Source organism: Triturus cristatus, chromosome 10, assembly GCF_964204655.1.
Source record: "Triturus cristatus chromosome 10, aTriCri1.1, whole genome shotgun sequence".
In the NCBI taxonomy this organism is placed as follows: Eukaryota; Metazoa; Chordata; class Amphibia; order Caudata; family Salamandridae; genus Triturus; species Triturus cristatus.
In genome coordinates, this window is record NC_140593.1 from 384,210,595 (window position 1) to 384,227,460 (window position 16,866).

General features: G+C 44.3%; 1 protein-coding gene across 1 annotated transcript in view; it reads left to right on the forward strand.

Annotated features, from left to right (window-relative positions):
• The window catches only part of SKAP2 (src kinase associated phosphoprotein 2), a 487,916-nt gene that overhangs the window by 285,216 nt on the left and 185,834 nt on the right, over positions 1-16,866 (forward strand). The window contains exon 6 of the mRNA XM_085631645.1: positions 690-773. Coding sequence (XP_085487771.1) covers positions 690-773 — 84 coding nt within the window. The remainder of the gene's footprint in view (positions 1-689; positions 774-16,866) is intronic.

Consider the following 16,866-nt stretch of genomic DNA (forward strand, 5'->3'; position numbering starts at 1 on the left):
GGAAACGTGGCAGCTATGCTCTTAATGTGTCATATCCTCTCTGCTGTAAGGGCCACTGCCCAGGTCTTTCTTCTTTTTTTTTTTAATCAAGTTGTCAATCTCGTTTAAAAAGTCTTTGCTTTTTCAAAAATCCATGCCATGCTCTGTATAATGTTTTTGTCATTGCTGCTTGTGAGGGGATCTATACATCCAAATCACCAAGAACGGTCTTTATCATATTTAATCTTTGATGCTTGTATCCCTCATCACTCCTACCTGCAAAACCACTTTATGAAGTGCCCAAACAATCATGTCCTACAAAAGAGAATTGTTCACCCTCTGTGTGTCCTATAGACCCACTAATTCCCATATTTTGTCAGCATTCTTTCTCTTACCCACGATATACTGCAGTTCACACCACTCGCATTATACTTTATTTGACTATTGTGTTATTTATTTGATGTCATTTGTGGCCAGTGAGGACATGTTTTATCTAAGCTTTTTTGTAGAGGAATGTCTATCAAAATACAGGTTTTGCCAAATTTTTCCCCAATTTATTTAGCCTAGGCTTAATTCAGTTTTATAGAGATAGGCACATCACACTCCACTTTGACTCAAGTTGTCTTACGGTAGGCTACCCACTCGTTAACAACAGAATTAAATATCACAATACTTGCACTAACATTTGTAACTTTTATTGAAATTTACAGATCACAGTTTCTTTGGAGCTGAGTGGCAAAAGCGATGGTGTGCTCTCAGCAACAATGTTTTCTATTATTATGGAAGTGATAAAGGTAGGTGTCTCATTTGATTAATAATTGTGATTCTGTTTTGCATGTACAGATTATATATATATATATATATATGTATATATATATATTAATTACTGTTTGTCTCTTCCCCTGGCACTGGCATCCCTGTTATTTCTAACCAGTGGCTGTTGTAAACATCGAAGAGTTGTTTTATCCAGTCTCACTTATTGAATCTGAAATACTTATTTTTGGGTCTTACCTAGAGACAATTTTATCAACCCTGAAAAGCATTAGTAATCAAAAAAAATCCTAAATAAAAAAGACACACTTATACTTGCATACATGGGTTGAGCCCTCTTCAACCACTGGCCTGTAAAAGTGTAATTTATGTTTTGATTCCGCCTCCAGCAGCATACAATATGGGCCAGTGTGTCAGCAACGGGCTGTTCACACTTTGAGTAATAGGATTTACCCGATCAAACGTGCACATCCACCTTAAAACTTAGTGTGCTTCAGTCCTGGGCGGGGCGAGGTGGAGGGGCGAGGGGGGTGCGACAAGTGCTGCAATGGTTACAATTTTTAACTTGTAATCTTTAACTTTCTATTGCACATGCTTGCATGAGAGATAAAATACATTGTATGCTTGTTGTGGTCAGACTTGTTGGTTTTGCCCATCTATCCCACTCCAATCTACCCCACTACAATGTACCCCTGTCTACCCCACTAAAATGAACACCACTCCAATTTACTCCATTATATTCCACTCCAATCTACCCCCAATCTACCACACCCAACCTACCACAATCTACCCCACTCCAATCTAACCCACCCAACCTACCCCAATCCAATCCACCCCACTCAATACAACCCACTCCAGTATACCCCATCTACCCCATTCCAATGTACCCTAATCTACCCCATTACCTTCTATCTCAAACTATCCCAATCTGCCAAATCTACCCCACTCCAATCTAACACAATCTACCCCATTCCAATGTACCACATTTCAATCTACCCTACTCACCCTAATTTACCGCTCTCTAATCTGCCCTAATTTCTCCCAATCTATACATTCTCAATCTTACCCACCACAATATACCTCAATCTGCCCAACTCAGTCTACTCCACCCCACTCTATTCCACCCCAATCTACCCCACCTTAATCTACCCCAATCTATACCACACCCAATCTTCCCCACCGCTATATACCCCAACCTACCCCACCCCAATCTACCACAACCTACCCCATTTCAGTCTACTAATCAACCCCACCACACCCCAATCTACCCCACATCACCCCAATCTACCCCACATCACCCCAATCTTCCCCACTCCACCCCAATCTTCCCCACTCCAATCGACCACACTACAGTCTACCCCTTCTACCGTATTCTAATCTACACTACAGGGGCGGCTCTAGGCTCACGGTGGCCCTGTGCAGGGAGCGTAGGTAGGGGGCCCCGGAAGAGTAGGTCTGGGCGGGGCGGAGCTCAGGAAGGTGTTTTAATAAAACATCCAGAAAAGGCGTTAGATGACCAGTACCTGCGGCTGCTCCTACCCTTCCGAATTAGTGTGTCATTTTTATTTTCTTGCAAAAACAACAGTTGATGGACAGAATGCAGAACAATGTCATACATTCACCCCAGTACAGAGATCTGGGCCTAAATCCATCGTTTTTTTGCTCACCACACCACCCCAGTTCAGACATGGCCATATGCAAATCAGCCTTGACCCTGTGCGTCATGGGAACAGTCCAGCCCGAACTGCCAAGCCATGTCTTCCCTGGACTACACAATGAAGGACCAGCATACCTTAATGAACGAGTGAATTTCCACCAACCTACCAGGAAAATATGTTCCAGAACCATCTCCCTAGTAGCCACCCAATGCAGCCGCCGATAAAACAGTGGAGGCTGCTACTTCTCCCACCTGGCAGTGAAGACCTGAAAACCCTCCCCCTGCACCTCAGAGCCTCACCATCGCTCCAGCAGTTCAGGAAGGACCACAAGACCTCGCTGTCAAACCAACAAGCAGCATGATCCAGCAGCATGAATCCCACACCGCCTCGAGACCCTTATGTGTGAAGCAGCTGAGCTTTACAAACCCTGACTGATTGATAGTAATTACCCTTCCCACTACATGTATGACACATTGTGAGGACTAGCCACATATGGAAGGTTTATTTGAAGAGTGTTATAAAACTATAGGGTAGATCATGTGACTTGGCATACAAGGTCTGTTTTCTCAGTCCACTGAGAACAATAGAGCCTGGAGAATAGTTCATGATCTATTTGGGAAGTGACCTTAGCAGGAAGAGAGTAAGCCACCTTGAAATCATGGCACTCAATAATTGATTGTCCAGTCTGTACTTTGCTTTATAAAAGTAAGAGTACATTTATTAAACACACACACTACTCAATACTATGCACCAATTTACAAATATACATAAACTGTTGGAATTACTTTGTGACATTGCATAACATCTCCACCCCTCCCGCAAAGGGGGGTGGGGTCTAGTACCACCACTCCCATGTATGCACAACAACTTGCCCCCAATGCAGATAGTTGAACATAACCTGGAGCGAGGGCCCTGCGCACTGGCACCATCCCAGTGGCGACCCACCCCATTACCTCAACAAGCATTAAAAAGGGGTAAACCTGCCTTGGTGACACATGACCCTGACTGAGCATCTCCTACTGAACATAAAGTATGCACTTCTATATCTTAAGGGCTCGCAGTCTGGGGACTTCACCTAAGCGCAGCAGCAAGAATCCATGTTTACGCACACTTTAGAATGACAGTACTCATCACCTTGGTTGATCATTTGAATGCATTGCAATTACAGCCCCTAAAGGCATCACAGATGAAATCACAGGATTGCGCATATACAGCCAGACACCCTAGCAGGACTGTCTGGCAACATAGCCCCACTTGGCTTATGACATCTCCTTACACATGTGACTTACAGTCCCTTCAAAAGAAGTACTCCTGGCAACTACACTTCTCCTGCAGTGCGCCTCTTCACTTTAAAAGGAATCCCAGGTAAAAGCATGGGATTACGTAAATACAGCCAGACCCCCTAGCAGGAAGGTCCAGCAACATAACTCCATTTAGCTTAACATCACCTTACACAGGTACTTCACTTTACACATGCGCTCCTCCAGCAGCTCCCACAGCACCTTTTCACAAGTGAGGATGAACCCCCTCCTCTGGGGGCCACAAAGCACCAAATCGGCAGATTTCCAAATGCCTGGCGAGGCATTATGGGGCGCTTCATGCTCCTCTTTACCAGCCCCAGCCACTGGGAACACTCTCCTCCGCCCTCAGGGTCTCTGTATCAGCAGGTGCTGCCTTCACTGGCTCCCTGCGCCAGCCTTTCGCCTGGCTCTCCTCCGTGGCCTCTCATCTCCCTGCGCAGAGGCCACTGCTCCTGCGCACCGGTCCTGGGCTCTTCTTCTGGTGCTGATAGGGTCCTGGGGGCAGTCAGGGGGTCTCTCCTTCCAACTGCCCATTGCGCCAGGCTCCAGCACCTTCAGCCTCAGCAGACCACACCCCAGAGAGCTTCTCTTCCTGTGCAAGCACTTTTTAAAAGTTGAGTAGGGGGCTGGCAAGAAGTCTCTGTTGGTCCTATCAAACAGCGACACATCACGTCCCTGCCCCTGCTCCCTCCTTCTTGTCCAGCCTCTGGGCTTGTTCAAAATGGCGTCGTCCAGGGTTTCTGGCCACATGCCTCTGAAGCCTCTTCCCCCAAGCTGCCTTCCGTCCTTGGTGCAGCCTGGTGCCTGGCACCCAGCGACAGCGGTTGATGGATTGGCCTGTAGCCCCACCCATCTTCTCTTCGTGGAGAGGAGGCCCTAGCTTGTGGAAGAAAGGTTATCAATCCATCCAGCTGAGGTCAGCCCTCAGCCTGGGTCTGGTCATGGCTGGCTTAGAGAAATATGACAGTTCTGGATGACCCAAAAGCAGTACAAATATGACTTTGGACTCTGCAGAATACTTATTTTCACATTCGCTACATTGGACTTACGTGCGTGTCTGGAATCTGTAGGCCTAACGGAAGTTAATCTAGCCATGGGCCCCACATCCCCATAGGGGAATAATGAAGTGAAAACACAGTAAAACACACTGACTTTCCCTGGCATGTTTCTTTTCAGTGTATAAACCCTATTCCATGTCACCACCCAAAACTGCATAAGTCCTGCCACACCATTCACTTTGTAGCTGCTCCTGGACTGCGCACGCTAGGAATGTCCCCTGCGCAGCCCGTACACGTGTGCACACGCATGTACACATGTCTGCATGTAACCAGCCCGGTGTCCCTTACTCCAGCTGCTGCGCAGTGGCCTGGTCAAGCCAGGGGAACACCAGTAAAATCCCCATGCAGTCTCTTACATCCTGATTTCACTGTGGGTGAGTACCAACTTATGAGGCTCCCCCACAATAAAAGCTCAACAATTAGTTGCTCAAAAAGCGAAAAATCCGGGCGGCCCATAGTGCCAGAACCACCTTCTAACAGGTAGGCATTGCTTGAAGTTACATTTAACTAAAACCGAGGTGGTGCTAGTTGGAAAGCTTTTTCCCCTATGGTCACCAGTTTGGTGGCCAAGTACTCTGGGCCCCCTTCCTACACCGGTAGAAAAGCCTAAGAATTTGGGGGTCATAATAGACGAAAAGCTTCATTTTAAATCTCAGATTTCAAAGGTGGTGTCGTCTGCATTTTTTACCATCAAAACCGTGCGTAAAATTCTTCCATTTATCCCTAAAAAGACCAGAAAACCAGTTTTAACTTCCCTGGTTTTATCCCAGTCGCCCAGCGCGTGAAATTCAAGGCACTTTGTTTCGCACACAAGTGACTTTAGAGAGAAGGCCCTCAATTTCTTTGGGAGGCTTTTAGCTGGTACTCTCCTATCAGATCACTACGGTCGGCCAATGCTTTCCTAATGCCCACCTCCAGAGTCAAAAAGACGAACTGGCGGGGGAGGAGTTTCAGAAATAGCACTATCAGGATATGGAACTCTCTTCACTTTCTCTCAGGAAGATTTCATCCCTGCTTGAATTTAGGAAACACCTTAATACTTTGCTTTTTTAAAATTAGTTTCCCTCTTACAGCATCGGACCAAAAGCACCTAGACACCCAAGGGTATTAGTGCGCTATACAAATTGTTATAACATAACATTACAACCCGTCCAACAACCCCGACAGCAGGCCTTCATGGGGCTTGGTATATTCAGGAAGTGATGTGGGTAAGAGAGGAGTTTTACTACCCTGGGATGGGTGGGGTTACCCGACCACTTCCAGTTTTTTTTTTCTCCAGGTCAGGGTGGAGTCCACTTCAAAAGTAAGAACTGAGATGAGGACAACAGGGACTAAGGATAATAAGATTTACCAGTAAGTAACCGGTCATTCGCAACCACTAACCGAACCTAACTCACCTCCGGCATACATGACAATATTTAGGAACAGCTAGAAACAGGATTGAAAGAAAAAAATGGGGAGAAGGGTGTAATTTCCCCATTGACTTGCACTAGGGGGGGATGTTTTGGTTGAACAAAAAAATCTAATATAGCAACATATTTTTCTTAAAAACACCAATATTCCTCCTACATCTAAAGGATCGAAATGCATATTTAACTCCGTTTGGTAGCACAGCATTTTGCGCAGAAATAATCAAAATCATCTAAAGCTGGTAATTTTAGCAGAAATTAAGCATGACAGTGGAACCCCTATAGCAAATCGCACCTATCCTGTTATCCCCAAGATCCTTATGATAGAGGCAATGGCCATGTATATGTCAACATGAACACAGTTCAAGCACCCACTGCCAAGGTGCAGTCCCAACAGGACTATAAAAATGTATACAAAAACCAACCGGTGCACCAATTTTTGTTTAAGCTGTTCATTTTAGCCCTTATCTATGCATACATCAAATTGCAAACATAAAAACATAAGGCACTTTTAAATATGTTCTAGAGCTATGTTAACGACCCCTGACTCTGACTAATAATTAAAGTAAAGAAGGCAGAAGATTCATGTTACAAATGAATACATAAGATGTTGTTAAAGTCCTATTTAGTATCATGTCTGGGCCTTTGCAGACTCTTAATACAACAACAAACGGTTGGTATTTTTCACTTGGGAAGGTGGCAACCCTAGGGGGAGGAGTGACATTCACTTATTTTAGCCAAAGTTAAAGTGTCCCTTTACTCTACATTATCGCTGGTTTACAAGAAACTGCAGTCACACTGGTCCCGAAAACAATACTCAACTATGGAAAGTAACTTACACAACTGTTCTGGAGCAGTACTCGCTCTTACTTCTAGCGAAGGTGGTGAGGAGGAGTTTTTAAAAATCTCCCAGAGCAACACTCACACGTGACGGCACGTCAGTGAGTAGCGCACACGTATGCAGGGGCGCCTTTAATCCTTAATATTTAAAGTCCTCACCACGACAGCACACCCGCTCTGTGAGATTGTTTACCAGATACAAACATTTACAAAAATGTGCTCTAGTTGGCACAGATGTCCAAGCTTTAACAGGACGTAATGCATTCCAAGATGTGATTACAGCTTTCGAACACATATGTAAGTCCGTCTGGTTCCAAACGTTTCGAACATGTCTATGTCGTTTAGTGGATTTGGTCAATTTTCTGTTGAATGCCTAAGCACGTTTCACTTATCCGTCTCCTCGAGGGCTACGTCACGATTTCTAAGCAGGTGGTACATTTGCGACCCGAGTGACGTAGCCGGAAGGAAGCTGTAGTTCTATGTTTTGATGTTGAGAGTGGACCAGAGACTATCGAATAAGGATTTTTACCCGAAATGCGCCAAATCCCTGCATGGGGCCGCCACGAATATGTATTGTATCCGATTCCTCGTGGCGGCCCCTGGGGTTTGACTGCCCTGTGCAGGTGCACAGCTTGCACATGCCTAAGGCCGGCCCTGTACACTACTTCAATCTACCCCACTCCAATTTAACTCAATCTACCCCACTCCAATATACTTCAATCGACCACACTCCGATCTACCCCACCTCAATTCGCCCACCCAACCTACCAGAGTCTACCCCACTCCAATCTACACCACTCCAATCTACCCCAACCTGCCACACTGCAATTCTCCCCAATCCACCACACTCCAATCTACCACACTGTACCCTACTCTAATCTGTTCCACAACAATCTACCCCACTCTAGTCTACCTCAATCTATCCCACTCTAGTTTACACCAACCTACCCCACTCCAATCTACTCCTATCTTCCCCACTTCAACTATTCCAATCTACTCCACTCCAATCCACCTTAACCTACCCCACTCCATTCTACCCCATTCCAATCTACCCCACTCCAATCTACCCCACTCCAATCTACTGCACCTAGTGTACCTACCACACTCCAATCTACCCCACCACCCAACCTACCCAAATCTACCCCACTCCAAATACTCACCCCAATCTACCCCACCCCAATCTACCCTGCTTCAATCTACCCCACTCTAATCTACCCTGCTTCAATCTACCCCACTCTACCCCACTCTAATGTATTCCATGACAATCTACCCCACTCTTGTCTACCACAATATATCCCAATCCAGTTTACACCAACCTACCCCACTCCAATGTATCTTAACCTACCATACTCCATTCTGCCCCACTCCTATCTATCCCACTCCAATCTACCGCACCTAGTGTACACCACTCCAATCTACCCCAACTTGCCCCAATGCACCCCACCCCAATCAGCCCCAATCCCCCTCCTCAATCTGCCCACCCCAGTCTACCCCACCACTATCTACCCTTATGTACCCCACCCCAACCTTCTCCACCCCATTTCACCCCAACCCACCTCAACCTACCTCACCACAATCTGCGCCAATCTACCCACCCCAATGTTCCCCAATCTACCCACCTCAATCTACCACGCTCCAATCTACCCCACCCCATGTCAATTCCCCCTTCCACTCCACTCACTTTTAGCCATGCTGAACAGCAGCCACGCATGTGTACAACATAGCTAAAACACATTGCCAAAGCCAATAACTCTTGCATAGGCGAGACCTATTGGCTTTGCCAGTGCTTGTTTTATTTAGCATTTCTGCACATCTCTCTGGCTGCTTCTGAACAAATCCAGGGTAGGGAGGTGCTGAAGAGTAAAGGAGACCTTTAAATCCATTCTAGAACTGTAAAATATCTTTTTCAAGTGACAAATAGTGAAGAAGGTCCCACAGCGAAGGGTATTAGAATGAAACAAACACCCCACCGTTTTGTGTTTGGCAGTGGTAGCTTGCCCTGAGAGGTATTCGGGCGGAGCACCCCTGTACATTTTTCCTTTCATTCTGAGTCTGAATGTATTCCATAACACCCTTGCTCAGTAGCTTCAGTTCCTGGAAGTAGTAGGGGAATACATGCGCATGTGAGATGGGCCTGTAGTCCACACTCAGCCTATCACATACACACAGTTTCTATATCTTGGATTATGGATGTAGTTGTTCCCGTCTGTTGATCGGCGTCTGGAGCTCTGCTGCAGAGTGCCGTACATCAATGCTCTAAAATCAATCGCACTGGAAGCCGTCGCTTCAGTTGGGGCATAAGCTCATCTAAGTTGTCTTGCGCATGGGTAGCGATATATTGGAGTGCCTAGTAGAAGAAGGATGGTAGGGTAGGATACTGGAAAGGTTTTTAGCCAGGGCATGGGTTTTTCTGGTACTGGCGAGTGCAGCTTGGTGCCAACTATTTAAAAATATGCAAATTGAGAAGGGTGTGGTCAGACAGGAAGAGAAGCTCATAGTTTGTGATGCTCCTGTGCGGGATCAGAAAGAATATAGGGCCAAAGCAATCACGTGTATATATTTAATGAGGTTAGTAGGAGAATGTATAGAGATGCATCAATTTCTCCATCAGCACTTATGTGCTTGATCCACTTTCAATCCACTTTCAATTTGGATATTGTATTGATTTATCTGCAAATTAATTGTTTCCCTGGGTATGCATTGCAGACTTTGAATAGTTTGATAGATGTGTCCCTGAAAATGTTTCCTTTAATTGTAAAGTCATTAGGCGTTCAACATGGACAAGGAAACAGCATTCACAGCTTACCATTCGCACCCTGGTTCAAACAGCACTCCCTTGGCCATCCCTGTCTTTCATAGTAATGAGAGAAAAAAAATAAGGTTGAGAAAAACATGCTATTGAGTGAACTTTCATAACCTTAGTTGGTCATGGTAATGTCTAGGAAGAAAACATTCAAAGTTCAGGAAATCTGAATCAATTTTCAAATTGCAAAGGGTCGTGACACAGTCAAAAAGTTCTAAAACCTGAACATGTTTTAAGTTATGCTGATACACATGAATTTGTCCACTGTAAAGTATGAAAAAAAACAATACAAATCTAACGAGAATTTGATTTGAAGATATTCTACCAGCAATTGTTTTTTTTTTATAGCAAACACTTACTGTGGCTAACCTCTTAATTGGAAAAATAGAAAGTATTGGAGAAGGTTTCTCTTATGTGTACTGAAAAACGTTTTAGAAGTTATACAAAAGACTTTACATCCCTTGCTTTAGTTTCCATGTTCGCATCATCCACTTGAAGTCTAGGGTAAAATAAATTATCACAAAACATTATTTAAAATAAAGTGGCCAATTTACAAAAGTAGTGTAACTTACAATAATCATGCCAATTTATGGCAAACAAAGCGGTACAAAAGGGGGTGGTGATGGATAAACCCAGATCTGTTGACTGGGTGCGACTGTTTGATTGGTTCTGATGCTCCGTCCATCACCACCCCCTTTTGTACCGCTTTGTTCGCCATAAGTTGGCAGGGTATGCTCAGACGTGAGTCCCTTGCTCACTTTGCCACTGGATTCAAGCAAGCCTGGCTGAAAACTGCTGAAATGACAGAAACCGGTCCTAGGAAGCTTGTTTCCGGTCCAGGGAAGACATGGCTTGGCAGTTCGGGCTGGACTGTTCCCATGAGGCACAGGGTCAGACTGATTTGCATATGGCCATGTCTGAACTGGGGTGGCAGAGTGGGCTAAAGAACGGTGATGGATCAAACCCAGATCTGTTGACTGGGTGCGAGTGTTTGATTGGTTCTGATGCTCCGTCCATCACCACCCCCTTTTGTACCGTATGAACTTACGATAGCATAACCTACACAAACATGCATTTTTGTAAAATCATATTTGAGACATTTCAAATAATCAGACATACGAGACTGACGATTTCTCCTTGGTAATTCAGTCCTGAATATTGGAAAATAAACAATTTTTATAAAAACATTTTTTTTTTTTAAAGGGTGTTTAAAAAAAAAAGTTATAACCTGCTCAGGATCATCTTATGGCTGGAGAACATGCTGATCAACATGTGCAAGAAGGCGCCTCCAAAGGTGTATTAGACATGCCAGGCTAGAGAGAGGGATATCTGGGTTCTAGACATGCCAAGGGAAGACATGCATCAAGGCTCAGGCAGAAATCAAGGAGGAAGAAGGACACACTACTGTGGTGAGAGAAAATAACTCCACTCACTAGGCTTTTAAAATGTAAACCAGCATTGGCAAAGCTTAAACGTCTGGCCTTGAAAAGCTGATTTAGTGTTTTTTTTTTTGTAATGTAAGCATACGCCTCATTAAAAAAAAAGAAAAAAACATGCAGCCACCTAAACCTGACTACCATATGCTTGCAATAAAAATGTGAAATATTAAAAAACACTCACTGGTGTTACCATTTTACTAGTGTTTTTTAATTAAATAACAAGCATGTCATGCCATGCATTTTATTAGTAATTATGAAGTTGACAAGAAAAACAAAGCACCTAAACTAATACTTAAATCACAGCCAACAGCAATGTTACAATGTCAGCTACGCACTTTATAACAGCAACTTCAAAAAGAAGATGGAAAAGATATCCCTATCGAACTGGGCATCTGAAGTGCAGGGAAAATAATTAGTGGGTATTTAAAGTTAAGATATAAATTAAATAAATTGCATTTTTAACCAGCTTTGCCTCTGAAGAGAAAGGAACTACTTTAGGTGGCTACATGTGAACAATGTGCACCTGCTTGTTGCAGTCACTCAAAGTGAAGGGAGCCAGTGGGTGAAGTGAGCTGACCCGTGGTCCCATGGTGGATGCAGTGGTGGGCGGAAGCAAAATGTGAACGTCAGTTTAATAGACTAATTGAAGGAGCCTTCTGACAAAATGTTCCTCTATGTATGTATGTTATGTACCCCAGTTTCATACTGGCTGATTGCCATTCTGAATGCCGGCTAAATGCCTTACAACAAACAATTGATGGACGGAATGCTGACAATGCAGACATTCTCCCCCAGTCAAGAGATCTGGGTTAAATCCATCGTTCTTTTGCCCACTACGCCACCCCAGTTTAGACATGGCCATATGCAAATCAGTCTTGACCCTGTGCCTCATGGGAACAGTCCAGCCCGAACTGCCAAGCCATGTCTTCCCTGGACCGGAATCAAGCATCCTAGGACCGGTTTCTGGCTATCAGCCGCCATCAGCCAGGATAGCTTGACTCCAGTGGCGTAGTGAGCACGGGTCCCACGTCTGGGAATACCCATCCCACTTAGGGCGAAAAGCGTTACAACAAACAATTGATGGACGGAATGCTGACAATGCAGACATTCTCCCCCAGTCAAGAGATCTGGGTTAAATCCATCGTTCTTTTGCCCACTACGCCACCCCAGTTTAGACATGGCCATATGCAAATCAGTCTTGACCCTGTGCCTCATGGAAACAGTCCAGCCCGAACTGCCAAGCCATGTCTTCCCTGGACCGGAATCAAGCATCCTAGGACCGGTTTCTGGCTATCAGCCGTCATCAGCCAGGATAGCTTGACTCCAGTGGCGTAGTGAGCACGGGTCCCACGTCTGGGAATACCCATCCCACTTAGGGCGAAAAGCGTTACAACAAACAATTGATGGACGGAATGCTGACAATGCAGACATTCTCCCCCAGTCAAGAGATCTGGGTTAAATCCATCGTTCTTTTGCCCACTACGCCCACTACGCTAAATGCCGGCTACAAGAATCTCAATAAAGCCTTTGCAGATCATGTCCACGGGGACACTTCTTCTTCCTGCTGACCAGAGTGGTTCCGTACCTGGAAGGAGCACTTCCAATAACATCAGGAGGCTTCATAAGGTCATGGCGGCTCCAGGTTTGGGGCTTTCTGCAGGAGTCTTAAATCTGGATTTGGAGAAAGCATTCAATACACTTAATTAGAGCTATCCTTTTGCAGTACTTCGTAAGTTTTGTTTTGGACCCCAATTTGTATGCCCAGTGCAGTTGCTCTATACTGAACCCATGGCTAGAGTCCAACTGGGCGGCTGCATATGGAATCCAAATTGTAGTTGGTTGAGGTACTAGACAGGCGTACCCGCTCTCAACCTCCTGTGCACTTTAGCCATAGAGACATTTGCGGCCTGCATGCAACAGGATGGCCACAGTTGGGGCACACCCCATCTGAGTTGTATCCATCTGATCTCACTTTACGTTGCTGATGTCCTCCTTTATTTGAAGAACCCTCATTCAGGCTTAGGGTATATAGCCCATATATTAGACGGATTTGGACGGGCCTCTGGTGCTCTTGTTAATAAAGGAAAATCAAATTTGTTCCCCTTACATGAATACACTCCCCTCTTTGCTCCATTCCAGGGAGAGGACTTGATAAAATGTGAGGGCACCACAATCCAATATCTGGGTATAAATGTATTTCACAATGCGGATGATCTCCGAGTGGGGAATGTGGTGCAATGTATTACCTCTCTCAAATGCTACATACATTTTGGGAGAAAACTCACACTCTCTGTAATGTGTGGCATCACCATTTCAAAGATGGTGATGCTTCCGAGGCTCCTGTACTGCTTTGCCAGCCTCACAAATTAGCTAACCTGGTGGTTATTTCCGAATTGAGATGTCTTCCTGGAAGATCTGATATGGGTAGGTGTCCGCTGAATAGTTGTACAGAACACATTGAGGCTCCCATTTGACACGGGGAGATTTGGGGCCCCCAAATTTTGAAGCATATTATTTAGTGAGTCAGCTGCAGTGGTTGACCAGGTGGCTGTCAGGAGTGGAACTGGATGAGGCTGGCGCGACTGATAGGCCAGTACGACTGCCTGAAATATTGAATTTGGTTCTCCCTGGTTTCAGACCCACTCGTATTTTATCTCAGTTGGTTAGAGTGGCACTCTGTTGCCGGGCTCGAATCCATCTGGACACGAGGAGCCTGGCCCTCTACTCCCCCAGTATCCCTTAATTAGGCCTCTCAGGGCAACACTCCTTCCTTGACCAGAGGAGACTTATGCCTTGGGAAACTGCTGGACTGGGCACATTGAGAGATTTGTTTCAAGATAGTTCCCTTCAATACTTTCAAACCTTCCAAGAACAAGATGCACTTCATATGAGGCAATTCTTAACATATGGTCCAATAACACATATTCTGTGCAGTAGATGGGCAATTGTAGACACAGAATCCAACGCGCATCAACCGACTCAAAGGCTGTAAACGATAGGAACTGGCAAACACTTTATCACGTGGTTTTATAAATCAATGTACCCCCAGCCCAACACAAACGCTCACTAAAACTATGGGAGGCTGAATTTGGGAGGGAAATCCATGAGAAAGAATGGGCGAGGGGGCTACAATATTCATACTCCATCTGCTGGAAAGCCAGGATCAAACGAATTCAGTGCTTTATTTTACATTGGGGTTACCTTCCCCCTGCCAGGATCAACAAGATTTTTCCAGAAGCTGCTACTTCTTGTCCCTGTTGTGTTTTTCACTGATTCTACTTCCAGCACATGCTCTCGGGTTACCTACCCCTTTCTTCTTACTGGGCTAATTTCTTCCAGGCATTGTCATCTTATACTAGAATTCCTTTAAAGCCCACTTGGCAAGCTTGCGCATTGGCGATTTTCCAGCATCTGAAGAAATGCAGGTTCGCAAACCGTTTCCTAGATCTCAGCCTCCTTCTGACTAAGAGAGCTATTACTTGTAAAAGGAAGTCACCCCTGGCACCTTTCTTTGAATTACGGCACAATATGGTTGCATGTTGGGCCCAGGCAGAAAGTAAGGCCCTGCACAGGGAAGAGAATAAAGGCCTTTGCAAAACTCAATAACAGAGGACAGGGATTGGTTATGAGTTGCTTAACTGACCGCGGTGGGGTCTCACTGAACACCCAAAATAACTCCCATGTGTTATGACCAAGCCCTCCACCAAGATCCAAGAGATACCCACCCTACTGTTCTGGACAAACACATATAGACCCCCCCTTCCCCCTTTTGTATTTTGAGATCAAACTTCCTCCTTCTGTTTTTGAAACTGCTCTCTCCCCTTTCCAATGCTGTTACTAGACGTGGGAACCCCGTTAGTCCCTTGGAGTCCAAGCCCGAGACATCTCACTCTGTTACTCTCTATTTGCCCAGCTATTGTTTTTCTACTGTTCTCATATACAGATGTGCTCTTGGGTATTAACTTCTTCCTTAAGTTTCCCATCTTATAATGTTTGGCTCACAATTGTCATTTTGATTGTTCAATGACTCGCATCTCACCAATAGCTTTGATTTCATTGAGCCCAATACTTTGTCACGTCTTGGTATGTACTTGCTCACATGTAGGGTTACAAGGTCTATTTCAGTTACGTTTTATATGCCCTTTACTTACTTAATTCGATTATTACTGCTTGTGTTATGTCTCAGATATACATCCTGTAAAATGCTTTTAAAACCAACAAACCCAAGAAAATGAGTGTAATTTAAAAAAATATATATTATGTATGAATATTTGGGGAAAAGAATAGTCAGGTGAGACCACTGAAGGTGTCTCAAAGGCCAGATCGAAAACATGATTTAAGGGGGTACAATGAGCCTATTCTTCATCTTTTTTAGAAGGCTGAGTAAAAATATTAAATAAATAACGTAGGGTTTGGGCATAGTATTCGGGAAATGTGACTTTGTGATTTCTGATCCATTTTGACTGACAAGTAGTTTTTCTTTTTGGATAAATAAAGCATTGACTTCTATTTCACAATTGTTGCTTTCAACATTTTTATTTTTTATTACGGTAACTGTTTTTTTGTCGTTTTTACCAACTGTTTTAAAAGTCTGTTCGATTTTACCAAGGTTAGCAAACGAAACAACAATGGTGTCTGTTACTTTGTCACAGGATTGTCTCTTAATGTGTTTGATTCTGTAGTTCTTATTTTTCAAGAATCATATTTCTTGCTAATTGCATCGGTTAAACTAAAACATTTGGTGAATTAATCCCTATCGTAGCATCCCCCGAAAGAAGACGCAAATATTAACGAGTACATTTGACAAAACATTTAATGAGATCATCCACTCTCGACCATATGTGTCCTGGGCATACTGCCAATGAAGTGTAATGTACAGAAACCTGTCCTGCAAGGCTATATACAGCAGAGAAAAGCCACAGGACCACATACCAGTAATGATCTGACTACTGAGTTATTATAGCAAGCCTGGAATTATTACTATTTGTATTACATTTCCGTTTACTGTCATAAACCCATATATTATTATTCTTTTGTGATGTCCTTACAAGATTGGGGCACAGAGAGGAGATAGCTAGCGTTGCTGTTCTGCCAATTATAATGTTCAGCTTGGTGTCCAGTTGTCATTTCTTCACATCACAGAACCACAGAAAAATATACAGGTTTTTGCTGTGCCTTCCATGCACTGAAAACTGGAAATATTTATGAGCACAACGGGGGCTGTCCAGAGCTGGCTTAACTTGCACCGATTGATTGTATCTAGCTGTTCACCTACTAAGTGCATATCACTAGCTGCATGTGGTTCTCCTAATGAGCTTGGAGCTTCTGATGATGCGCTCGCCTATTGATTTTTATGGACAAATACAGCTGTGGGACAGCATGGTTGTAGTAATTCATTGGTGCACATTTAAATATGGGGACTGCCCTCCCCGTCTTCCAACTTCCCCAAATATATTTGTGGTGTTATGTTTACTAGATAGCACAGATTGAATAGTCAATAGATCATTGAAGCCTGGCATTAGACCAAGTGACCAAAAGAAGAAAACATCATGGAATGTTTCAGTCGACAGTGAACTAAAAAAAAGGATATGTTATATGCACTGTTGAA